Source organism: Arvicanthis niloticus, chromosome X (assembly GCF_011762505.2).
Source record: "Arvicanthis niloticus isolate mArvNil1 chromosome X, mArvNil1.pat.X, whole genome shotgun sequence".
Taxonomy (NCBI): Eukaryota; Metazoa; Chordata; class Mammalia; order Rodentia; family Muridae; genus Arvicanthis; species Arvicanthis niloticus.
The window spans coordinates 114,064,337-114,089,817 of NC_047679.1; the positions used below are offsets into that span (position 1 = coordinate 114,064,337).

The 25,481-nt window shown below is 41.0% G+C and overlaps 1 protein-coding gene across 4 annotated transcripts in view; it reads left to right on the forward strand.

The window, feature by feature from the left end:
• The window catches only part of Slc9a6 (solute carrier family 9 member A6), a 54,020-nt gene extending 33,232 nt beyond the window's left edge, over positions 1 to 20,788 (forward strand). For 2 of the 4 annotated variants that reach the window (XM_076918560.1, XM_034485191.2), the window contains 7 exons: positions 1,069 to 1,180; positions 2,618 to 2,771; positions 6,957 to 7,046; positions 8,129 to 8,159; positions 11,354 to 11,433; positions 14,873 to 14,978; positions 18,132 to 20,788. In XM_076918560.1, the coding sequence (XP_076774675.1) occupies positions 1,069 to 1,180; positions 2,618 to 2,771; positions 6,957 to 7,046; positions 8,129 to 8,159; positions 11,354 to 11,433; positions 14,873 to 14,978; positions 18,132 to 18,404 (846 nt within the window). In that variant the 3' untranslated portion in view covers positions 18,405 to 20,788. The remainder of the gene's footprint in view (positions 1 to 1,068; positions 1,181 to 2,617; positions 2,772 to 6,956; positions 7,047 to 8,128; positions 8,160 to 11,353; positions 11,434 to 14,872; positions 14,979 to 18,131) is intronic. The other 2 variants (XM_034485190.2, XM_034485189.2) reach the window with 1 other exon arrangement.
• Positions 20,789 to 25,481: the final 4,693 nt, after the last annotated feature.

The window sequence follows — 25,481 nt, forward strand, 5'->3', positions numbered from 1 at the left end:
CATAAATAATATTATGATGTTATTAGGCAATAATAACCTTTAGCTCCATTATAATTAGATGAGTCCACCACGATGTGAGCACTCTTTCTTTACATGAAATCTTATGCAGTTCATGGTTACATGAGAACGCTAGTATTATTAACTACTGTTTCCTTGGAAATCAACTCCATCAACCTACATATCATTTTTCTCTCTTCTTGGTTTTCCATTTGTTATTTTTCAGATGGTGGTCTCACGTAGCCTAGGCTAGTTTCAAACTTGCTCTCAGGCCAAGGCAAACTTTGAATTTTTTTCCTCTGCTTCTACTTCCAGTGCCCAGCTAATGAGTATATAATTCTTACATGTAGTTCCTTTGCCTTTGGCCTTAGCAATTGCATTCTCCTTTAATAGTATTTACATCAGCACTGTTTCAACCATGATGCCTTTCTTTGAATATTACATTTCCCTTTCTACTCCTTCCAGGAAATGTGGGGATGGCACTGTGAACCCTGCAGGACAATTTGCAGTTACAAAGCACAGGTTTCTATTGACAAGTAATGGAGAAAAAGACATGAAAACTGTTTCTTAGTGAAGACCCATCTGATCTGACATAAAATTTGAACGTTTTTGCAGGTTCAAAGTTACATTTAGTGAGAGTGAGCTAGGCTTTGCAAGAATTGCAGCAGCATAAAGGAGCTGAGCTGCCTTTTTTTTTGTATTCATAGGAAGGAAGGAAGGGGGCATTTAGCTAGCACCATCCTCCATCCGATCACCAGTGCAGTGGAAGCGAATGAATTTGTGATGTAGTAATCAAGAAGGTTCTCTTGTACACATTCTTTTCTTCACTTCATGCATTTCCTTCATGGTGGACCTGCACTATCAAGTTTGGGAGGAACTAGCCATATTGTGATTATTTCAATTTCAATTTATTTAAATGAAATAAAATTAAAATGATAGTTCCCCAGTCATACTGGCTGTTCTGCAGATGCTATGTAGATACAATAGACAGAGTGCTTGCTCACCACCTCGGATGGATAGTTTAAATGACAGGAGTCAAGGAGATGATCCTTAACCCCTTCATGATTTTAGATTGCTATTTTCTTGGGAAGAGCTGCCAATATTTACCCCTTGTCTCTCTTACTTAATTTGGGTAGAAGAAGTAAGATTGGATCAAATTTTCAACACATGATGATGTTTGCTGGTAAGTCTCAATTTTCTTTCATGTCTGCTCCTCAATCTACCATTCCGAAGAGGCCGAAACACTGAAACTGCATCCTCAAATAGAGAACTCTTCTTATCATCTCCCATTCCTTTGTGTGGGAACTTTTCACACACTGCTTCCAAATCTTTGGCCCCAAAATATGTCACACAAAGTAAAGAAATTGAAGATTACATTTTTACAGAAAAACCTGCAAATGAATGTTGATAGCAGTTCTATCCATAATGACCAAAAATTTTAAAAATAACTTATATTTGTTTTCCTATTCACTACTGGGATTGAACCTAGTACCCCATGTGTACCAAACAAACAATCTACCATTAAGATATCTATATCAGTATCATCTATATTCATATTTCCACAGCCTCCCCCCTTTAGAAAACATTTCCCTGTTGTTGTTGTTTTGAGACAAGGTTTTTCTATATAGCCCTGACTGTCCTGAAGCTCAATTTGTTGACAAGGCTGGCCTCAAATTTCACAGAGATCTGCCTGCCTCTGCCTTTCAAGTACTGGGATTAAAGGTGCATGCCGCCACTGCCCAGCAACATTTTGCTTTTTAACATAGGGTCTAAGTTGTTCAGACTTACTTTGAACTTACTCCATAGTTCAAGCAAGCCTTGAATTTATATGTGACTCTCCTGCCTCAGCTTCCCATGTAGTTAGGATTAGTGACCTGTACCACCAGACCTGGCATTTCCCTGTGTTTTAATGGGACAATGGGGCAGGGAAAGACCTGATAAATCTGTGCTGTGGAAAAATCATTAAATAATAAAAACAAACATTTATTCACATAGTGGCATGGATGAGTCGCAGACGTGTTATGTTGAATGAAAGAAGCCAGTCTTAAAATTTACATGTATGATTCCATTGATAAGATATTTTTTAAAAAGACAAAATAGTGTTTTGTCTTTTTAAATAGATGCTCAGGGTGATGAAGAGGTTGGGTCAACAGGAAGCACAAAGTAATTTGCACAGGAAGAGCAAATTGCTCCGTCTTGATTGTGGCAGTGGCCACACCCTTCAAAACAGTAGAAACTGAATTCACTATACTATATATTCACTCTATTATTCACTATATAAATTACTAAATTGTAAAGAAAGAATTGTTTAGAGATCAAGGTAGGTGTGATAGCAGACACATGTACTCCCAACACTTGGGCCACTGATGCAGGAGGACTGTGAAGTTGAGAACAGCCTGGGCTACATTAGAAAAAACCCTCTCTGAACAATTAAACAAACGGAAGATCAGTGAAAGTTGGTATTACGTGCTAAATCTGTTGATCATTCTTTGCATATGTTAATATTTATTTCATCTTTGTCTGTATGCTCCCAAGTACTGAGGTTATGTTTTACATCTCTTGAGTTTATAGAATCTGCATTGGTGATGAGTTAATGATGAAGCACTTGTATTCCTTGTAGGTCTTCGTGGTGCGATGGCATTTGCCTTGGCCATTCGAGATACTGCCACTTATGCACGACAAATGATGTTTAGCACCACACTTCTGATCGTGTTTTTTACTGTGTGGGTATTTGGTGGTGGCACCACTGCCATGCTGTCATGCCTGCATATAAGGTAAGTAGGAACAGGAGACCTCATTTCCATATTTCATTTTAATTCAATTTACTTTTATTTTTTGTCATGAGAAGATTTTAAGCTTTGGAAAAATCTAAGTTTTTATTTTTCCCTTTTCAAAAGTATATGACATAATGTATAAAATATTAAACTGCAAGAAAAAGAAATGGGAGGGCAGCAGTCTGGACATTTTACACATTTTAGGAAATGGGCAACACTAAAGTGCCCTTCTATACTGGTTTTGAAATGTAGTAATAAAAGAAAATTTTATCGTAGCATGGCCATTTGCTCTGGTAAATATCTTCATAGGATTTGAATAGCTGTATGTAGCCTGGCTGATTTAACCAAATCTCTGTTGTAGTAGTGTTATATTGTTCTTAGGCTTCGCTATTTCCATTTGCATCTGAGGGTTTTGCTGTTACTATTACTAAACAACGGAATGCCAGTGTGCCACCATGTTCCTGTTTAATTATTTCTTTAGGATACATTTTCAGAAGTGGAATTGATTGCTCCATGAGCTATGCATGCATTTAAAGCTTTTGGGCAGGCTAACAGTCCGATCCATCGGCAGGGTGGCCGAATCCAGTTTACGCCAGCTCTGATGAATACTGGACAGTACCATTCTTTTCATCTTTCTGATCAGCACAGTTTCTAACCTAACAAACCAACCAAGGCCAAAATCCTGCAGTCATGATCTTCAGTGTGTCCTGCTTAATGTATTCAGATTGAAAGCTCTCTTGTATCTCAAGAGTTCTGCATTTGTTTCCATGGATACAGCAGCCAGTGTCTGAAGCCTTTGTAGATTGTACTTCTGTGTTTGGCTGAAACTTCATAGGTATTAAGAGCTACTGAGCTTCCAGCCTCATTTTGAAAAACAGTGTTTCACCTGTTAGAGAATCTGTCATGTTTCTTTAACTTTTTATTATAAGCTAGCCCTCATTTACACAGAGAATGTTGTTAATGTTTTAATCTCTCTTTACTCTTAAATCCCTTCTAATTTTGTATGATTTCTGTGTGTAGTAGATAATATAGTGCAGCATGCATGCTTTTATGCATCCAGTAATGTTCTTATAATGCTACTTATTACTTGTAGGAGGACTTGACATTTATTAAGCACCTACTATGTGCCGGGCATTCCATTCCATGTGTTTGACATGTTTATCTAACCATAGTAACTGTTTTACAATAGGCTTTAAAAGGTTAATTGTCCAATATCATGCCGATAATTAAATGGTAGACAGAAACCTATGCTCTTAGTTCCTTCAGACCATGGTCCATCAAGAAATGAGTGCAATGAATTTTGAAAGGACTAACCTTCTTTTCTCTAAAGCTTGTAACTGAAGACACTTACAGAAAGAGTAAATCAGATTGTGAGACAGCCTAGAAAAACTGTTCAATGAAGTCATTTGTGTTTCTCTTGCTGTCTTCTACACGGAGCAAACAAGTCCCCTTGCTCTACCACCCTCCTCAAGAGATCCCCACCCCTATTCACACTAACTTTTGTCTACATCACTAGGTTTTAAAGATCTTTGGATGACCCTCTTATTTGCCTGGCAGCAACATTGGAGGCTTAATTTTATCCATCAGCTTTATGTCTTAGAGTACGGCTCGGTTTCTTGCTTTATTGCAGTGTTTTGACCTGTTTGTAAACAAGCTATATTTTAATTTTAAATATGTTCTGATTAATAGAAGTATATCTCTTTCTTCCCTCTAGTCCCTCCCATGTTCTTCCACCCTCTAGTGAGGCCATATATTTTTATAGTCCTCATTGATACTTTTTTTAAGATGCAGTGAAGACTAGCATGTCAAACAGTTGTGAGACAAATAGTTCTAACTTACATTTTAATTCACATTATTGTTTTAATTTTTCTAAATACACATTGGCTTAAAATATTATCACATTTACTCAATAGTTATATCACAAATAATCTGTTTTCTCTATTTTAACTGTTAGTAAGTTCTTAATAATTAGTATAAAGAGAGAATGTCAGTATTTTGTGGCATTTACTATTACTGTAATCATTATTAGTTATCTTTATATTGGTACTTAAAACCTAACAAGTTGGGTTTTTCTTCTTACCAGTATTTAGAAGCAAAGGCAAAGGCTATAGTCTAAGCATCTCTTTCCTGCCCCCACATTTTTTAGTCAAACTTTGAAGTGGCTAATGAGTTGGGACTATTGAAGATTCATGTACATCCAAACTTAACCTTTGCATTCTTGATCTTTCCTTCCTCCTTGGTTTCTGCATCTGCAGCATGACACCTATTTCCCAGAGTTGCGAGGATTTCGTGAGCTAGTATCTGCAAAGCTCTTTGTACAATATTTCCAGTAATATTTACTGAGTACTCGCTATTTGGCAGAGCCTCCAACCCACTGGTTCTTTGCAGATTATTTTGTATCCTCAGGGGATATTTGACAACGTATTGGAGTTATTTTTGATGGTCACAACTAGGAGAAGGGACTGCCATTGCTATTTGGTAGGCAGAAGCCAGCATCCTGTTAAGCGTCTTACAGAGCGCCAAATAGGCTACTATCTAGACCTGCAATTAAAGAATTATCTGGCCCAAAATCCCAGTAGTGCTAAAATGAAATAACCTTATTCAAAAGGACAGTGGCAGCAAAAGATAGAAAAGTTCTTTGTTACAACTTAGAGGGGAAAGTGGTCATAGTAAGTAAGCAAATGAGCATGACAGTTTTATACCAAAGTGTGCTGCAAATTAAGATGCCGTGAGATGCCTGCGAATGGGGATGTATAATATGAAGAAGCCAGGGAGGTCTCTCAGAGAGCGGATATTTGAGCTCAGTCTGCCTGAGTGGCAAGACCCTGCCAGTTCAACAATGACCAGGAAGAGCAGTCCAGACAGGGAAAAATCAGTAGCAAAGACCTGAAGGCAGGAGCAGATACAGCCTGTTTGACACAGAGATAAGCTTGCATGATGAGAGTCATCAAATGGTAAGTAGAAAAACACATGGACAAGGGATCAGGAATCTGAAAACTACCTGAAGGACCAATAGCAAAGCTTTGCCTCAGCTACCCAGATCTGGGTGACAAAGGGCCAAATAGTATGGCCATGTTCCAACAAGATGTGATGAAGGCTGTAGTTTGTCCTTTCTGATGTAGGGTCTTGTAGTATGTAGCAAAGACTTTAGGTTGGAAAATTCAGTGGAGATCTTGAGGATAATAAAGCAAGGGAAAGAAATGGTCTAATTCCCAGTGTAAAAAGATCATGTCCCTGTGTGTTGGAAGCAGCAGGTTCCTAGTGAGTTAATCAGGTTGCTCCTTTCACATGTGTGACAGTCACACTTATCACTTAGCTAGCACACATGCTTTGCAGTTCTTTGTCTCTGAGCCTTTGCTTGGCCTGGGATTCTCTTTCATTCTCAAGAATTGACACTACTACCCTTCCCCCTCCCCCAGTCTCTTTTCTTGCAGTTGCTGCTTAGCAGTGGGTCTGTCCATCACAGCAATTAGCCCATTCATCCTTGTAATCCAATATTGCTAGAAGAGCCACCTACCACTTAGCTCGAGTGATACATCAAACACTTCAAACGTTTTCAGTACATTGTTCTCATTTAATCCTCGCAGGAACGCTTTGTGGTGATACTAGACACGTTGTTCTTAGGGCCACATAGAATGACTGAACTCACATAGCTAGCTAAAAGTTATCCTGGAGAAGTCCCGACATCATCCTGCCTTAACAGCAAACTCTTTTCTGAGACGGCTAGTTGGGTCTGTTTCTCCACTAGTCTGTGAGCCCCTTGAAAACAGGGACCATGTTTAATTCATGTCTATGCCCTGTGCTTAGCACAATGCCTGGCAAATAATAAGTGCTCTGTAAATGTTTATTACATTGCTTTTGGATGAAGTGCCTTTTTAATGTTCTAAGTGTTATACCATCTTGACCACTAGGTGTCACTTGAGATGCATAAATGTGATTAGAGTCCAGTGTGACTGGGAAGCTATTAAACAGTTTCTGGACATTTTTAACAAATGAGCCTTTGTTTGAGTTTTGAATCTGGTCGCAGCCACCTGTTTTCAAATACTTGACCATGACTCCCTCACCTTCCAGATGTAGTCTTGTATCATTTTCCTCTTTTGAGTGTTGTCTTTACAGATGTGTTGTCTGTGCTGTCTGTAGTTGGTAACTGAATCAATAAACATTTGAGCACCGATTGTGTGTCAGGTACTATGCTAGACTCTGGGGATACAGAGATGAATTGAGACATGGCCTTTACCCTCAAGGAGCTCACAGTCTCTTTGGGGAGACGGACAGGTAAATGATGCTGTACTGTGATGTATTTTTGTAATAACTTAGAAAGGGCTACAGAAGCATAAAGGGGGTGATGTGTGTGAACATGTCATAGAGCAGCTACTTTTGCACTTGACAAGGGAGTAGAAAGGTGAGGGGACACACATTGCCACCTGAGAGAATAACTGGCATGAGCCAAAGCCAGTATTGACTCTTGGAGTTGACAAAGGTATGGATGGGGAAAGGAGTGGGTTAGAGTATTACAGGGCACATGGAAGAAAATGCCTGGCAGTTGGGGGAAGGTAGGTTGGAGTAAGGGGTGGCTACTAGTGAGTTGAGAATTTTGAGTATCCTACAAAGGACTTTAGACTTAAAAGGATTAAGGATTTTGAGCTGTTCTCAGAAGCTTCTGTGAAACAGTGACCTAAAGAGTTCCATGCTTTGCAGAGTTAACTCTGGGGGAGAGCCTGGCAGCTGGAAAGGCTTATTCAACAGAACCCATGAGTCACAACGGAGGCTGGAACAGCAGGGATGGATGGCAAGGAGAGACCTGACAGGCAGGGTAGGACAAAGACCAGAGCTGGCAAGTTCTTAGAGTACAGAGGAAACTCAGACTTGGCTAATGAACGTGTCCCCTGGGCTGTCCAAAGAAGGAATTTGATGTAGGTACACAGGAGTTATGAGGAACCAAGGCTAATGTCCATCGGTTACCCTGCAGTCCCCCAAAACTGAACCCTCTTCTCTCATCCTAACAATGTCACCATGAGAGCAGTATGCCAGCTTTGTTTGTGCAACTTTCTAATCATTGTTACTGAGCAACTGGGGTAGTGTTGCTCTCCCTCCCTGCTTAGAGAGGACTGATATTCAGAAGAAGTGCTATTTTACTGAAACTGGTAAATGAGCTTTTAGGGATAGAATATCTGCCCTGCTTGCCTTAGACTCAAAGCTGTTGCTAAAGAAAGTGGCAAGCGCCAGAGAAAAGAGAGAACAGTTACCATTCTGGAGCTTCCGTGTTGAGAAAAGCATTTGCCTGACAATATATGTGTGTGTGAGTAGACCTCCCATTGGATTCAAACCTCTCATTTGCACTTTGTATTTTTCTTTAGGGTTGGTGTTGATTCAGACCAAGAACATTTGGTAAGTATGCACTTGGGTTGTCCCTGGCATTTGTGTCCAGTGTTCACTCGTTTGGAAAGAAAACTGTCTCTCTTAGACTTCATGCCTCTTTTTTTGATACTGTTTTGTTTGCCTCGGCTTTTAACTGACATCATTTCTGGCTTTTCTCACTGTTCCATAGAAACAGAGCCATAGTTTAGGCTATAAGTGGCTATCAAGGGTGACAGCTTTCCTATCTGTGGTTATCCTGGGTTTCTGCCACTGAGGAGAATAGGCTCTTAAGCGCTCCTGGCTGTTCAAGTGACTGCCCTGGCACAGGGAGCTTTTTTCCACTCTGGTTGCGCATGAAGGCTGGTCTCTGATGTCAGTCCCACTCCAGCTGCTCTTCCTGTGTAACTTTCAAGTTGGATGAGCAGCAGCTGCCCTTGAGAACTGCCATGAAGCTTCTGAATCTCCAGCTGGTCTCCCCTGCATGGGTTGGGGGTTACACTCTCTTACCCTAAGCCTCAGCATTTTCAACACAGTTCCTCACTTCCTTCCTTCCGTGTTTCTCAGCTGGGAGCTTCAGACTTGTGGACTGAGCACAGCATAACTGTCTGCCCTCATGAGACTGACCACCCTTTTCTGGTATTTTCCACCCTCTTTTTAATGGTTTCTGAGCACCGCAGAATACGTGATTCTCTTTTACACATTAGATGAGAAATCACATATGAGGTTTTTGAATATGGAAAATACCTTTTGAAACATAATTCCTATTGTTTTCTGAAACAAGTCATGGCATAATTTTTTTCTACAGTGTGTGCTTTAAATGAAAACATTTACTCAATTCATTTCCTAAATGCTAATTTTGAGTGATGACTGTGTGCATGTGTCTGTGTGTGTGTGTATGTGATATAGTAAGTAGTTGCCTGTTTGTGGTCAGAATCTTAAAGTAGAATTCCTTGGGCAAACCAGATTATGTACCCCCCACCTTCATAAGCTTTTGGGATCCGTCCAAGGGCTCATAGTGTTTCCGTGCCTCTGTCACAAAACACTACATTGACACAGCCCTGTTACCCTTGTCACCATAGAGGACAAATATGGAAAGAGGCAGGTAGGTGACTACCCGTTGTAGTAAACAGAAAGAAATATATTTCAATTGCTTTCAGAACCCTATGGATGGACATTAGCAAGGTGGTCCAATGGATAACGGCGCTTGCTAGAAAAGCCTGACATGCTGAGTCTGATCCCTGGAACCCATGTAAAGGTGGAAAGAAAGAAGTGACTCCACAGAGTTCTTCTCAAAACACACACTCATGCACACACACAGACAGGCAGACAGACAGACAGAGACACAGAGAGAGGGGGATAGAAAGAATTAAAAAATAAACCCCTGCAAACATCCCAATTCTATTGTTTACTCAGTAATGCTTAGTATGTCCATTATGAAGCTTGAGGAAGATTCTAGTTCATATGGAGCTTAGAAGTGCACAGTAATTAAATGGTAAGATCTGAAGATGATTTGCTTTACAAGAAGTGAAAGCAGGGCCAACAAGATGGCTCAGTGAATAAAAGAGCTTGCTGGGCAAGTCTGATGACCTAGGTTCAATCCCTGGAACCCATGCTGGAAGAAGATAGCCCCTAATACATACCACCGCAGCAACACGAATAAAAGGAGTGCTACTAATAATGATGAGATTAAAACGAAGTGAAGGAAAACGTTTTTAAATGAGGCAGTTCCATGGGCTAGAATTATAGCTCCCTGGTAGAATGTGTGGTTAGTTTACATGAGGTCCTGGTTCCAGCCTCAGCTGGAAAATTAAACAAGAAAATAAGTGAGAAATTTGAATACTGTGTAGGCAAGTTCAGGAGTTCTTTTGTGCTTGTGAGCACATGTGATGTTCTCAGATATTTTATAGATTTTAATGTATGTGTTGACCCATGTTGAGGCAAAAAGTAAGCTATTTGGGGAATAGAGAGGGCAGAAAAGAGATAATAACCCCAACTCTAAATTTTGGGCCCTTAGAAAAATCACAAAACCATGAAATATTAGTTCTGGAGTGGGCCTTGGGGAATCTGTAATGCTTGTATTTTATACATGAAGAAATTCAGGCCTAGAGAATGTAGGAGGTTTGCTCAAACTAGTTAATGTCAGTGAGCCAGGAGTGGAGCTAGATAGGCTAACTGCCTGACTCTTGAGCATACCATGCTACAAATAAGGACAGTTCACAGTTTTGAAACCTATTTTAGAAGCTGCCTGCTTACTGTGTTAGTTTTCCCTCCTGGACAGTGAGTTCTACCATAGCATTTTCTTGTCTTCATTTTGACACTGTGTTCTGCACATAGTAGCAACTTTGATAAGGCCGGTTATTTTTGAAGTTCATGACACAGCTCTTTAAAGATAGGGTGAGGTGTTTTCTTCTATAGGTGCCACTGCATGGGTGGTGGAAGCCTTTCAGATTGAGGGGGTAAATTAACCCATACTAGCTTTTCTTTAATATGAGAGAGAGAGAGAGTGTGTGTGTGTGTGTGTGTGTGTGTGTGTGTGTGTGTGTGTGCATAGGGACATGCATGTGCCACAATATATGTGGTGATCAGAGCAACCTTGAGTAGAATAAAATAGGCCCTCTTTGATGTTGATCACTGTGTATACCAGGCTAGCTGGTCTGTGAGCTTCCAGAGTCTCCTGTCTTCACCGCCTGTCTCATTCTGGTAGTATTCAAGTTACAAGAATTGTTGCTATGCCTGGCTTCATGTGGGTTCTGAGGATTTGAACTTGTGTCTTCATGCTTGCCTGGCAAGTATTTTTCTCATAAAGACCCTTAAGCCCCAAATTGATTTTTTAATAATAATTTTAATAATTTTATTTTTTATAATAATTTTATAATTATGTATTGTTTCCCCACTTTGCTTTTCTCCCTCCAACCTCTCCTATTCACCCTCCCTCCTTTTTCTCCCTCTCAAATTTATAGCCTCCTTTTCTTTAATTGACCCCACATTGACTCTTAAGTGGTAATAGAGTTATAAATTAGCAAGCCACCTGAGTCACAGAGATACTTATGAAAGCATTTAGTTTCCTACACCAAAGCTGCAGTATACAAGCCCCTGATTTTCTAACGTTGCCTGTGTTGGACACTATCTTTTTGTGAAGTCTCTATTTCCGATTCTACAAAGGAGTGGCTCCAAATAAGGCTGGCTGTATCTTTGGTATTGATTGTTGTCTCATCTGTCTGCAGGGTGTTCCTGACAATGAAAGGAGAGCCACCAAAGCAGAGAGTGCCTGGCTCTTTCGAATGTGGTACAACTTCGATCATAAGTATCCTTAATGATAGTACAGGCATGGATAAGTAGAAACAATTTAGTGAAACAATTTCGTCTGTGCATGTGTGCACATGTGAGCACCAACACATCTGTGTGTGTGCAGGGGTACTGGGGAGGAACCTAGCAGTTTATGCATGCTAACTGTGTACTTTACCACTGAGCTGCAGTTGCAGCCCCAGAAAAAACTGTTTTCCCTTCCTGAAGCAGAGGAAAGCCTACCTCTCTCCATCAGTGGACTAGAGAAGGACTTTCCCACCCGTGAATTCCTCTGCTAACCCAGGGAACCAAAAGGCATTGATTATTATGGAAAGAATTCACAGCCTAAATGGCATGGCTTTTTCGTTTTAGATACAGATTTATTTATTTAGAAAACTTTAGCCGGGTGGTGGTGGCGCACGCCTTTAATCCCAGCACTTGGGAGGCAGAGGCAGGCGGATTTCTGAGTTGGAGGCCAGCCTGGTCTACAGAGTGAGTTCCAGGATAGCCAGGACTATACAGAGAAACCCTGTCTCAAAAAAAAAACCCGAAAACTTTAGTATTTGATGTCCTTGGGATCATTCGGAGAATCCTGTGCCAGGAATTTGTTGCTTGTCTGTGTACAAGCTTGCTTGGGTAGAAACCTTAGGGAAGAGCACGAGCTTGAAGTGAAATGCAGTGTGGTTGACCGCACTGCTCAGGAAGCTGGGCTAAGGGGCCACTGTTTCTTTGTAAGTCTTCTCAATGCAGAATGGCTTTGGGATCATAAAGCCTGTATGTTTAGGAAACATGAGTAGAAGCCATTGGCTATCTATATTCTCTATACTAAATTTCTGCTTCCAGTTTTTGCAAGTACTGTAGAATTAAATGACCATGTACGTACAAAGATTCTGCATATCTGTGGCACTAAGGCTCCATTAGGGAGGGAGAGCCTCGAGTTTTTAAATTGCTTAAACATTATGTCATTACTTCCGGCTCCATTACCAGCATCCTGGATGTATGCCATTCCTATATCTCTTGGGGCTTTTTCATTCCTCCTATTTAACATTCTTTTAGTTTTTCTAGAATAAAACTTACATTTTCTATATAATTCACAAAATAATTGAAATTATTCCAGTTTAGAAAAGGAACTTACTTTCTTATATAATCTTGTAGGAGTAAACACAAAAAAACGTAGCCTCTAGTAATTTTAACACCCCGAGCCGTGGTAGCATTAATTATTCATCTGTCTGGATTTTAGTTTCTTTATTTAGCCAGATTGTTAGAATAGAATTTTAATTTAGTGAAGTATGTGAATCTTAAGAATATGTTTTAATGAATTTTGTTCAATATCTATCCCTGTGTGCCAACTGACCATGTAAACAGATGTGTATCTGTAGCAGAATAGAAGGTGTCCTGTGTTCTCTTCCATCAGTAACAGTTCCCCTAACATGCCTCACAGAGGACTAACTGGAATTCTGAGTTAGTCAGTGTGAATTAGATATATCTTGTTTTCGTTTTCCTTTAAATACATTATATTTATTCTTTCTGTGCCTTTGTTCCTAAGCTGAGCATCTGTGTAATTTAGCCATAAGGTTGTGTATGACCATAACTCAGTGAGCCGGGGCTCAGATCTAGGGCATTGTACATATGAGATAAGTGTTCTGCCTCGGTCCTTGTTTTGTTGTTAACAAAGCCTTAAACTTATGGTACTCCTGGATCTGCATCTTTCCCTATGCCCTGTCTTTTCTTTATTTCTCTAATAAGCATGGGACACCCCCTCTCTTTCTCTCTCCTTCCTCTCTCTCTGTCTCTGTCTCTGTCTCTGTCTCTGTCTCTGTCTCTCTCTCTCTCTCTCTCTGTGTGTGTGTGTGTGTGTGTGTGGTGTGGTGTGTTTCAAGACAGGATTTCTCTGTATGGTCCTGGCTGTCCTGAGACTTGCTCTGTACACCAGTCTGGCTTCACAGTCAAAGATCTGCCTGCCTCTGCCTCTCGTGTGCTGGGACTAACGGTGTGCACCACCCCACCCAGCTAAGCGCAGGACTCTTTAGCCAGACTGTTTGGTTAACTGATGTAACAAATCCCTGTTCAGTAGTACTAGACAGGGCCTTAGTCATTTTTATATTCAGCATTCTGAGAATTTATCATTCCTGTTTATAGTGGCTTTGTGTAGACAGAGTGTGTTTATAGAGAATGCTTCAATCATGTAGTGGATTTATTAATATAGGCATGTATAAATGTTGTCTTTTAAAGGTTTGTTTGTGTATGCATCGTGTTTCTGTATGGAGATGGGAAGACAAGCTGCAGAGTTGGCCCTCCTTCTACCGTGTGGATCCTGGGGTGGGGCTCAGCTTCTCAGACTTGCTGGCAACTGCCTTCACCCTTTGAACCATCTTGCCAGCCTCAACATTTTGTCTTTAAATTATTTTCGGAGTGAGTGTGCTCTGTAGCCCAGTGTGACCTTAAGCTCACACTCCTCCTGCTTTACCTTTCTAAGCATTGGGCTCACAGGTGTGCAATACTGTGTAGAACTAATGACTTTTCATGAAGGCTGGAGATTGAATGCTCTACCACTGCACTACATGCCCTCGGTTCTCATCCTATAATGGAAGGAATGTGCTATGTGTCCTTTCTGCATGTTTTTCCCTGTGTTTTCCTCCTTTCTTCTTCCTCTTCTTCTCCTCCTTCTCTTCCTCCTCCTCTTCCTCCTCCTCCTACTCTTTCTTCTTGTTCTTCTTCTTGTTCTTCACTGTTTTTTTTAAAACTGGGATTTTTTTTTTTTACTGTTTTTTAACTTCTTCCTTCTTTCAATCACCATGAATTCCTTAATCTATTGTAATGAGGATCTATGGCATAGATGTATGACATAGTCTTGGAGTTTCATTTTTCTTTTCTCCTTCACCTTCAAGCTTTATAGGAAGTGAAACAACATGATGCAGAAATTCAACTCAGAGCATCCTTCAGAATCCCTAATAAATGATAAGAACCATTTGTACTAGGATACACTACTGCAATATTTATTCTTCCCTCTGAACACCATTATTCTTTACTTTTCTCCTTATTGTCTTTAGTACCAAACTCAGGATGAGCTTATGTTCCTTCAGTCCCAAAAAGCAGAAAAACAATAGGGTGTCTCACAGCAGGCTCACGAGTTAAAAGTCAGACGAGTAGCAGTTACCAGATATGTCCCCATTTCCTTAATTGTGTGGCTTTAGGTGGATCATTGACCTGTGTATCAGTGTCCCTGTCTTTGAAATTAAAATAATAAAAAGGTCACAGTTTGCTGTCTTCCTGCTATAATGTGGCAATGAGGTGACCTTTGCCAGCCTCTGAAGTAGTCAGCATGATACCATACAGTGTATTATTTGGGACGAGTTGTAGTTTAGGAGCACTTGCAGAGCACTGTAACAACAAACTTCAGTGTTGTCTTAAATATATGCAGAAATGAGTGCAGCCCTTCCTTAACCATGTGTGCTTAGCTACCTGAAGCCCCTGCTGACCCACAGTGGACCTCCTCTGACGACCACGCTTCCAGCCTGCTGTGGGCCAATTGCCAGGTGCCTGACCAGCCCCCAAGCATATGAAGTAAGTGGTATTGATTTACTTAGTTATTCACTCACTGCTGATTTCTTGAGGCATGTTCTTGCTGTATACTCCAGGCTGGTCTCAAACTGAGAGTCCAGGCATGTACAACCTTGCTCCAAAGTAAACAGCTTTTACATACTAATTGAATTCTTTAGCAAGCTCACTTTAGCTGTTCTATGGGTTAGGCTTCTGGTTGGTTATATATTAGTTTGGTTTGAATTTCTAGGTCTTTGAGGGATAAAATCCAAGAGAGGGAATTTAAGCACATTTTGTTAAAGTAGACATACAATGAAATGGGTAAATGGAGATAGCACCCTTTGAAAATAGATCAGTTCCTTACTTTCTAGCAGGTGATTTTAATAGGTCATTCATTCCATGCCAGCTTTAATTTATTTGCCATATGTGGCCTGATTTCAGCAGTGGGTCTGTGTGTTTCCATGTCTTCATTAGGCTCATCACAGTGCAGTTGAGAGGATGCTCCAAATAAGTTTTCTTAGATTTAGTTACACATATTTAAATTTAAAACTGCGATATTATGGAGCTTCTGTTCCAATGGAAAAGAAGTGGTCATAGAAATAGCGTGTGCACCACAGTGAGCTTTGCTGGATGCTTGCATGTCTGCAGTATAGCACATGTTCTGGGATTGAACATCCACAACGGTCGGAGTTTACAGAAGTACACCCATGTGTGGTCCATGACACAACCAGACAGAATTTACAGTACGTATATTTTCCCTATCTAGTTATATGGTTGATGGTTTGGTAAATATCGCAACCAAGAAGAAAGTGAAAGATGTGCTAACTTCTCTGGCTTCTAAAATGTAAACACTTAATTTTCCCCCATGGTTTAATAATCTGTGACATTGACTGGGTTTCCCTGTTGCAACACCCACAAGTTTTGACTGCCATAATAGAACTTTAGAAGCCCAGGTTAGGGGGAAGCCGGAGTGAAGCAGTGGAACCTCAGACCTCAGACCCCTCTGCTGAGTGTGTCCTCCTTTGTACTTTGCTAGGGTAGAATCCACGGGGGGTGGGGGGTGGGGGGGGAGTCAGTGTAGGGATGGCACCTGGGCCAGGGCAGCAGCTAGTAGCTTTGTTTGGAGTCATTTGACAGATTGTGCTTCTAGTGTGGGGAGAATGCTCCGTGCTGCCCTGTCTCCCTCCCATGTGGCCCAGGCTCGGCATGCAAGCATTGTTCTTGTCCATTGTGCCACGTGACTCTGCATAGGCATGTTATTGGCTTGGGCACAGGCTTGGTTCCAGAGATCCAACAACTTATTTTATTCACAGCCAAAAGGTCCATAGCTCTGTGTGTGTGTGTGTGTGTGTGTGTGTGTGTGTGTGTGTCCGTCCGTCCCCAAATGCACAGGCACACACACACACACACACACACACACACACACACGTGGTGGCACTTTTCTGTGATCCCATCACTTAGGAGGTGGAGGCAGTAGGATCAGGAGCCCAAGCTCATGTTCACATACAGAGCAAGCTAGAGGTTAGCCTGGGCTAAATTGAGACCCTTGTCTTAAACAACAATAACAAACAAGCAAAAAAAAAAAAAAAAAAAAAAAAACAAAAAAAAAAACCAAGAAAAACAAACAAGCCTGCCACCAGAAACCTTTAAAAACTCACAAACAAAAAAGAGACAACTGTATCCTACGGTATCGAGCAGCATAACACATCACTGTATGAGTTTCCTGGAGCTGCTGTGATGGATGAAGACTAAATAGCTGTAAGTCTGAGGTTAAGACAGAGGCAGGATCAGTTCCCTCCCTGCCTCTCTGTTAGCTTCTGATGTGTTGCTGTCAGTTTTTGGCATTCCTTGATGTGTAGATGCTTCAGTACCACTTGGTGTCATTTCTCTATGCTTGTGTGCCTGTGTCATTTATGCTGTTACAAACAGTACTTACAGTGACTGTTTTTTTTTTCAAATATACTTTTACACATAAATTTGTTCAGGGGTATAAATTATAAGTATGTAGAATTGATTTTAAAGGGATATTGCTAGATCAAAAGGGATGTGCCCTTTACGATTTTTCCAAACCTCAAATTTAAAGAAAATTAATTACAAAGTGCTAGAGTCCCTACTGACCTGCAAAGTAGCCACAAAGCTTTCTTTTAACCAAATGGCAGACACTAGTAATGTTTGTTGTTAGTAGTTTTATATTAGACAGGAAGTGATTTCAGCTGATTAGTGGCTATGGACTTACCTTTTCAATTGACTTTTTTTATTTTAATCTTTCAGTGTTTAAGGAAATTTCTAGGAATAGTAAATTTCTGATAGCAGAAACACACACACACACACACATGCATACACACATACACAAATAAAATTCACCAGCTTATGTTGAATGACAGTCCAGACATTTCTATATCCACATACGTGTTTTTTTTTCTTGGCCAAATGGGACTATATATTGTTGACTTTCTCCCAATTTTATAGAACTGTATCAAGTATACTTTTTTGGAAAACTTTTTTTCCATTAGAACAAAAGTTTATGAACCTGGAAAACAACTGTGTGATGAGAGTTTCCATGTGTCTCCCAGTGCCATGATGTGTGGTTCGAATAGGAAGTCCTGTATCTTAACGACATTTGTCTGTTTCCCTGCTCCCTGGCCCCAGAGCAATGACTTTTAAGACGCATGAGGGCAGACTTTTAATGTGCAAGAGCAAGTGCTACTTGCAGGCAAAGGGCTAAGGGCCAGCCGCTGTGGGAGCACACAGGATGGACACCCAATGTGGAGCTGAAAGATCAAAGAAGCCTGCCAGGATTAAGTCATGCGCAGGACTAGTGACTTGAAAGGGATGGAAGGACAGCATGCCTACTGGCTGGGAGGGAAGAGAAAGACTGGAGACCAGAATAGTTGTCAATGCTGTAGTACACCCTGCACAGCAAGGGGCTGCTGGACTGGGAGAGGCAGCTGGTGGTGGGTGGGAGGTGAAGCTGAAAGGAACAAATCACATTGTCTTTTATGTCAAACCTAGGACTTCCAATGTTATCCTGTAAGGTAGGCTAGCAGGGAGGCACTTTAACCAGGTTATCTCCTTTGGGAATGGTTTTCTGAAAAGCTTGCCTTACCTTACCACCTTGCACTGCTTGCACTCTTTCATTGCTTAACTGCTCTTAAACCTTATATTGTTTGTATTCAGAACCAGGAGCAGTTGAAAGATGATGACTCCGATCTCATTCTCAATGATGGTGATATCAGTTTGACATATGGGGATTCTACTGTGAACACTGAGTCTGCAACAGCCAGCGCCCCAAGGAGATTTATGGGCAACAGTTCTGAAGATGCCTTGGACCGGGAGCTTACTTTTGGAGACCACGAACTAGTCATTCGTGGGACACGCCTGGTTCTTCCGATGGATGATTCTGAACCTGCATTAAATTCATTAGATGATACAAGACACAGTCCAGCCTAAGCGCTCTGATACTCACTTAGTGGTTTGTAAACTTTGCACATGTGATTGTGAAGAAATGTGTACTACCTACAAGTCCTAGTGCATGTCTCTGAATGTGTAAGCTATATAAATGCCTTTTATATGGCATAGGAAGAATATAAATACCCTGTACAAGGCAGATTGTGAAAACACTGTTCTCTTAAGTTTTGCTGGCTGTACTATATTGGCCGGGTCTGTTTTAGAAACTTACTTTCACAGTGATGTTGTGTGTTCTGTTAGTTTTATGTTTCAGTTAAAGTATAAAAAGTGACAGATTGGCCCTTTCTTATATTTATCTGAGTATCAAGTTCTTGTGAGGTGAGTTAATTTGTGTGTGGCAGGGAAGGGGAGGGAAGGGGAGCTGTTATTCCCTCGGGAACCCAGGGAGGAGAGGTTCCTTTGTTGGCAAACCTTTTGTTGATTGCTGCTGCCTTTGTCTTTGACTTTTTCTTTCCCTTTTCTCTGGTGGCCCTTTGTGGTGCAAGGACCTCATGGCATTGTGATCTCACCCCATTCAGGTTGGGGACTGAAGGGTGGGGGCCGTTTTTTCCCCCCACTGACGTGAAAGAACAGATTTCTTGACTACAGTACATTGATGCTCTGAGAAAGAAGGCTACAAATGACCTCCAAGACCTTATTTCTTTTCTTTCACAACCAAGACCATAGGAATTGCATCCAGCTGGCTTTTGCCAAAGTACAGGTGTATACCATTCAGGGCACTTGTTACAGATTTGGGGGTGCTGGAGCAAGTGGACATGGGGCATAGAATGGTGGTGTTGGAGGTCTCTCTTCCCAAATATGTAAATAGTCTATACCAGATAAGTTGAAATAGAAAATGTAATTGCTGCTTCATTTTTGATTATGTTCTTTGTGTGTATAGCAAGCCTTGTCATCAGAACTTTTTTATATCAACTTAAATCGCTGCTCTTTAGCAGCCAAACAGGAGCAAAATGTAAAATTTTTAAACTTATTGTGTTTAGTGGTCACTTGTTAGTTGATAGTTGGTGTTAAAAGTTACTTTATGAACCCACAACTGTTCTGTACTACACCAGAGGCAGCCATAAGAGACACGCAGTGCTCTGCGGTATCTTTGAAGGGCTTCTCTTGGTGGAAAGTGGGTGTGCTTGTCTTCATTGTTGTGTTCCTTTTTAATAATAGACACCTGAGCTGCCATGTGTTATTTTTTGATCGATTTTGAGGAAGAGCACAGAACAAAATTTCATTTCATATTCATAGTATGAAAGTGTTTCTATTTTGTAATGCTGCAATTACCTAAAGGTACATTGAACATTTGGAAGGGGAATGCTTTTTGATGCTGATTCTGACCTGTTTCTGATTCAGGAGAAAAAAAATACAAATTTTGTGAATTTTTCTCCCTCAGGTCTGAGTAGCATTGCCTTAAATCTAACCCAATTAGAAACTTGGTTACTTGTGTGATGTTCAAATTTTCCACTGAAAAATACCCTCCCAAACAAAACATGCACTTACTCTCAAAAGGGTTCTGTGCCATTGCCAACACTCCTTGAGACTTTAAAGGAATTCTCATGGTGTCCCCTTCGTGGCAGCCTTGACTGTTGGCATAGCCATTTGTTATGTAGTGACTTTCCTGCTATGCAGGAACTCCTCCTGTGAAGTGCACGTTTTATGTGATGCGTGGCTCTTCATGCAGTAAATCGTTTCTTGTTAATGTATGTTTCAGGGGCTTTGAACGTCAGCATCATTGACCCACAAGTTATTCAAGTTGTAAAAGGGTATACAGTGATTTAACTACTATCTTTTTTATTCTGTCAGGTTACTGAGCTCACCTTATGAAAATGGCTATAAATACTTAGCATGACAAATTATGTAACCTGTCTCTTTTTAGCATGCATAAGATTTCTCATTAAGGAAACTGATAACGCTTGAGTCCACTAAATCTGCCTTCAGTACTTTTATCAAAGGAAAACGAAGCTTGTTGTACTTATGTATTCATCTGGAAGACCCTTTTTTCCCTCTCTTGTCTGTGTACAACATCCCCAAGCAAAGAGAAAAGCATCTCTGTTGAGACAGTCATTAGCATTAAGAACCTCAGTGAACTTTGAGGTACAGTGTGAGTTACCACCATGCATGAGTGAACTGCTCGTGGACCTGTTTTTCTGTTGTTTGTGGAACCTACATGTTTGATTGACTTGAACATTGCATCTCTCAGAGTTGGTTTTCAAGATCTCTTGGCATTTATCCTAGTCTGTGTTTGGCAGTGTGCTGTTACAGTACTAGACTTCTAATCTTTATGTGCTTTTTGTTTCCCCTTGGAGTACTTGGAAAGATGTTATAGTGGTTTCTTTTAGGAAAATCTGTCATTAAAAAAATTATAGCCTTGCAAATAACCATTCACTGTTATTTGAGTCACAGTTTATTCTAGAGAGACATAAAGAACGCTGACTTCATTTATTTTTCTACCTATATACATACAGGAAAAGGGGGTGGGACTGGTGTTTTAAAAAGAAACATGACAGAAAACTTATGAGCTGACAGAGTTGGGTGCTTAGGTATAAGAGTGAATGTATTTGCTTATGATCACAATTGTACCATTTAAGAAATACTGGTCAAAACCATCAAGTCCCATCACATTGATTTGTGGCTTATTAGCATAATAGCAGAGAGTTTCATGAAAATAGTTGTATTGAGGTAGGATGGCTGTGGACTGGGTTAGGTAGAAAGGCAATTCCAGGTTTGCCTGCAAAGCATGACCAATATGAATAATCTTTCATGTTAAAGGTATGTCTTTCTTGGTACATGAGATGTTTTGTGGGTTAGAGTTTATATTACTTAGGGTTCTCTAGAGGAATGAATGGTACAGAATTTATGTGATTTTAATTAAGAAAAAAATTCTCACATGTGTGCCCAACCATGTAGGTTTTAGTTAATTCCAGATGTAGTCAAGTTGACAACCGAGAATAGTAATATATGTGCACACACATACATACAGGGTTTATTAGAATGGCTAACATTTGTGATCCATACAGTCCTTCAGTAGCTGCTTACGGAGGAAAGGTCTAAGAGTCCACTAGTTATTCAGTCCATGGGGCTAGATGTCTCAGCTGGTGTTCAGTGTGCACCAGAATCCTGACAAAGTAGGTTCTTAATGCCAGTAAAGGAATGAATTTGCCAGTAAGATAAAGCAAGCAAACAGCAAGTGCTTCCTTTTTGTCTAAGTCCTTTATATGGGCAGCCAGCAGATGGTATGGCCCCAATTAAATAAAGGCGGATCTTCCAACCTCGAAGATCCTGATTAAAAGGGGTCTTCCTACTTCGGATGATTTAATCAACATTCTTCACAGGTGTGCCCAGCCAGATGGGTTTCTCTTAATTCCAGATACAGTCAAGTTGACAAGTGTGAATGCCCATCAGAGAGTTGGCCAGCAGCAGCTTTGTCCAATCTGGTTAATGGTACAAATAGTGCTTTCAGTTATGTCATCTCCTTATCCACTCTAGTTTCGTTCAGTCACTAGGGCACAGGTGGGAGACACCACACCCACAACAAAATTTACCTTGAACCAACTTCTTTTTATCACCACACAGAACCCTGTATTAGATTTGAGTAAGTACCTTGGTTAACCTAATTTAGTGATAGAATATAAGGACTTGAAAGGATAGATGTTTTGTATTAATTTGAAAATTCTTGACACGAACCGCTAGATGGTACAGGGTGAGATTTGAAAATAAACTGGAAATGTTAATAGTTGTTTTATGAGTCCCTCTTAGATACAGGTAATGTGTTTACAAGGTGTCTTCATTGTTTTAATTTTCAACATGAGTGTACCTTCATCTTTCAGTTGAGACAGATGCAGAGTTTACATAGCTGGTAACCCATGGAACTACGACTCAAATCCACCTTCAGCCTGGTTCCAAAAGTCCATAGTCTGTTGTTCTGTTTTCAAGACAGGACCTTACCATAAAGGTCAAGTTGGCTTTTAATTCACTGTGTAGACCATTCTGGCTTTGAAACAAATGTGCCTCCCATCTCAGCCTCCTGAGAGCTTCAATTACAGGTGTGTACCACCACACCTAACATCAACAGTCCAGTTTATTAACCACTATTCTCAGGCTCCAGGCACAGGCTCCATGCTAATCTCTAAGTACAACCTGAAGGTGAGGCAGGGATCAAACCAGCTACCCACCAACTGCTTGTCATCAGGACTGGGGAAGAAGACATGAAGTCTTAGTTCTGTCCTGCATTTTCTGCCCAGTTGGCTGCCTTACACGAGTTTCTCTGAATGGGAACATTCTGACACCCTTAGCCAAGGGCTCCTCCTGTATCTTGTCCAGTCTGTGAGTAAAGCTGGCAGCAGTGCCTTATACTCCCTTCCCTTGCCTCTTAGCCTTTTCACCAAGGGCCTAGCTTTCAGGCCAGAGTATGTAATCATAAATGACGGCTCTGTGTTCATAGAAGTCAGGCTAGTGTTTTAAAAGCCCAGGCTTTAGGGTTATACAGATTTAGGTCCGAACTCAGGCCCAGCTACAGAGTGTGATGTTGGCCAGTTCTCTGACCTAATCAACTGTTGTCATTCCTTCTGTTCAAGAGTCCTGAGCTCATACAGTGAGCCACTTACAGTGGGCATAGCAGCAAACAGCTGAAGAGTGGTCTCAGCTTTGTGCCAAGCACTGTACAGAAATTGTCAGCCATCTCTTTGGGTACTTGGGACTCACTTATGTAAGGAGTACTTGATTTTTACCTGAGGGGAGCATATGGATTTTAAGTAATAACTTCAAATGCAATAGTAGAGAAGCTATGATCAAAATGTAAGAACCCTCCCCAGAGTGATAGCAGACGCCTGATAACCTGGTGATACAAGGGCTGGTGTTTCTGATAAAGTGATGTTTAAGTTTAGATCTCAGGACTAATTTAAGGGCCAGCTGAGTGAAGTGATGATCGTTCCAGGCAGAGGGAGGTGACATTCCTTTAGTCGGGTGGGTGTCTGTTGAGTGACAAAACATACATTGTGCTACATAATTCAGCAAGAAACAGGAGAGCTACCCTCACAGCACTTGCAAACCAGTCACAAGGACAGAATCAAAATTCCAGTGTTAACAAAAGTGGAATGCGCTCCCTGAACCAAAATGTAACCTCTCCAACCTCCTGCCTGCCTCCATGGGGGTAAGATGACCCCTTCTGTGTGTCACCTTAAGGGCCTTTGAAAAGAGCTCACAATGGCTTTTCTGAGTCTTTGTGTCCTCAGACTAAATAGCCCTGATCTCTTTCTATCTTCCCTACACCTGAGACCACCCTGGCTTTGCTTAGTCTGTGGCTGCATCGCTCCTCTTAAGAATCATCAGGAGGACTGAGCCAAAGGCACCCTGCTCTTAAGTCTACAGTCCCTTCTGAGAAAGCAAACTGTAAATTGCACATGTGTGAAATGGTTCAAGGGTGGATAATTAGCCCACAAGAAATGGGACAGAGGGTAAAGGGCACAAGAAGAGGGGCTGAGAGTGGAAGAGGCAGGAGAACCTAAAAATGTCAGCAATCGGTAGGGTCCCAAATGGAATCCAACCTTCGCTACATCTGGGAGCAGTCCACCATCTGGGAGTTGTGATATATAAGATCATCCTGTCTTAGAAAAAAAAGAAAACAAATGAACAAAAAGAACACCCGCCTAGGTAGAGAACAAGAATGCTTCTGAGTAAATGCTCAATGCAGTTTTGTTGACAGGGAAAAAAAACCCATGTTTTCATCCTTAACTCAGTTGGAAGTTCAGCATCCTTGAATGGGAGGCACTTTTAGAAAGCTTCTTGAATCTCTGAGCCTGCTTCTTTATAAAATTATGACAAGTCAGAGACTCAGTGAGCATTTCTTAAGTTTTTACCATATGCCAGGCACTGCGGTAGGTGGATGGACTATGATTTCAGCTGCAAATAGCCGCCAGCCCTATTAGGGGATCAGATGAAATGATGTACATGAAAGCAGTCTGACTGAGGTTGGATATTCTGTATGTTTTTGCTGATGAGGTGCTATTTGAATATGATATGGAAAACACTTCACAGACTGCAGATCCTCTGGGCTGCTTTCCTTCAGAATCTCCAGTTCAGCACATTGGAAGGGCCCCAAGTGCTTGCCACAGCGAAGATTGAGAGCTGCCTTAATGGATACTGTGATCACAGCTAAAGCCCCAAGTCCATGAGTCCATTTTCTGGTTTATTCTGGTAACCAAAATAGTTTCTGTCTCTGTCTCTCTGTCTCTCTGTCTCTCTGTGTCTCTGTGTCTCTGACTGTGTCTCTGTCTCTCTCTGTCTCTCTGTGTCTCTCTCTCTCTCTCTCTCTCTCTCTCTCTCTCTCTCTCTCTCCTGTGAACCTATATTATAGTTGTACCTTAAGAAGCCCCGTCCTCCATGTTCATCTTGAATACTAAGTTCCCCATTGGTGCTGTCAGGTAGGTACTGGGTCCCCTACAGAGACAGAGCTTAGCTGTGGATGTCATTTGTAGTGATGGGAAAATATATCAAAAGCACTCCGAGCACTTCTTGGAAATGTAACTTAATTTCACCTGTTCTGTTGGAACAGAAGTGGTTCAGTGTTTAGATGCTGAGCCTACAGGATGCTGAGAAGTAGTCAGTTCTTGGTTGATTTGGGAGCCACAAGGCTTTGCTATCTGAGGTCGTTATCCGTTTGAATCTCCTATACAGCTATGTTCCCATGTGGCTCAGACAAAAACTATATGAGCTGTTTCTCCATCTGAGAAACCCGGAAGACTTCTGTCAGATAACCAAAGTTGCTCCCACCCCCATCCAAGTACCAGTTTTGTGTGAGAAGGCAAGATAAAGGCAATTAGACCCCTGGGGAGCTACAAAATTGGTTTTTTTTTAACACTTAAAAAAACCCTCAACAGAGTTCCATTAAAAAAAAAACAACAACAACAACAAAAAAAAAACCAAAAAACAAAAAAAACCAGGAGCCAGGCGTTTGATATTTAACGAGTTTGGCCAACCAGTGTTTTAAATTCTAACTTAGCAGTCCAAAGACCGTTAGCAACTCATCTAGGTTGAGACATAAGCCAGGCTGGGGCCAGGGGAAAGACAGAACAG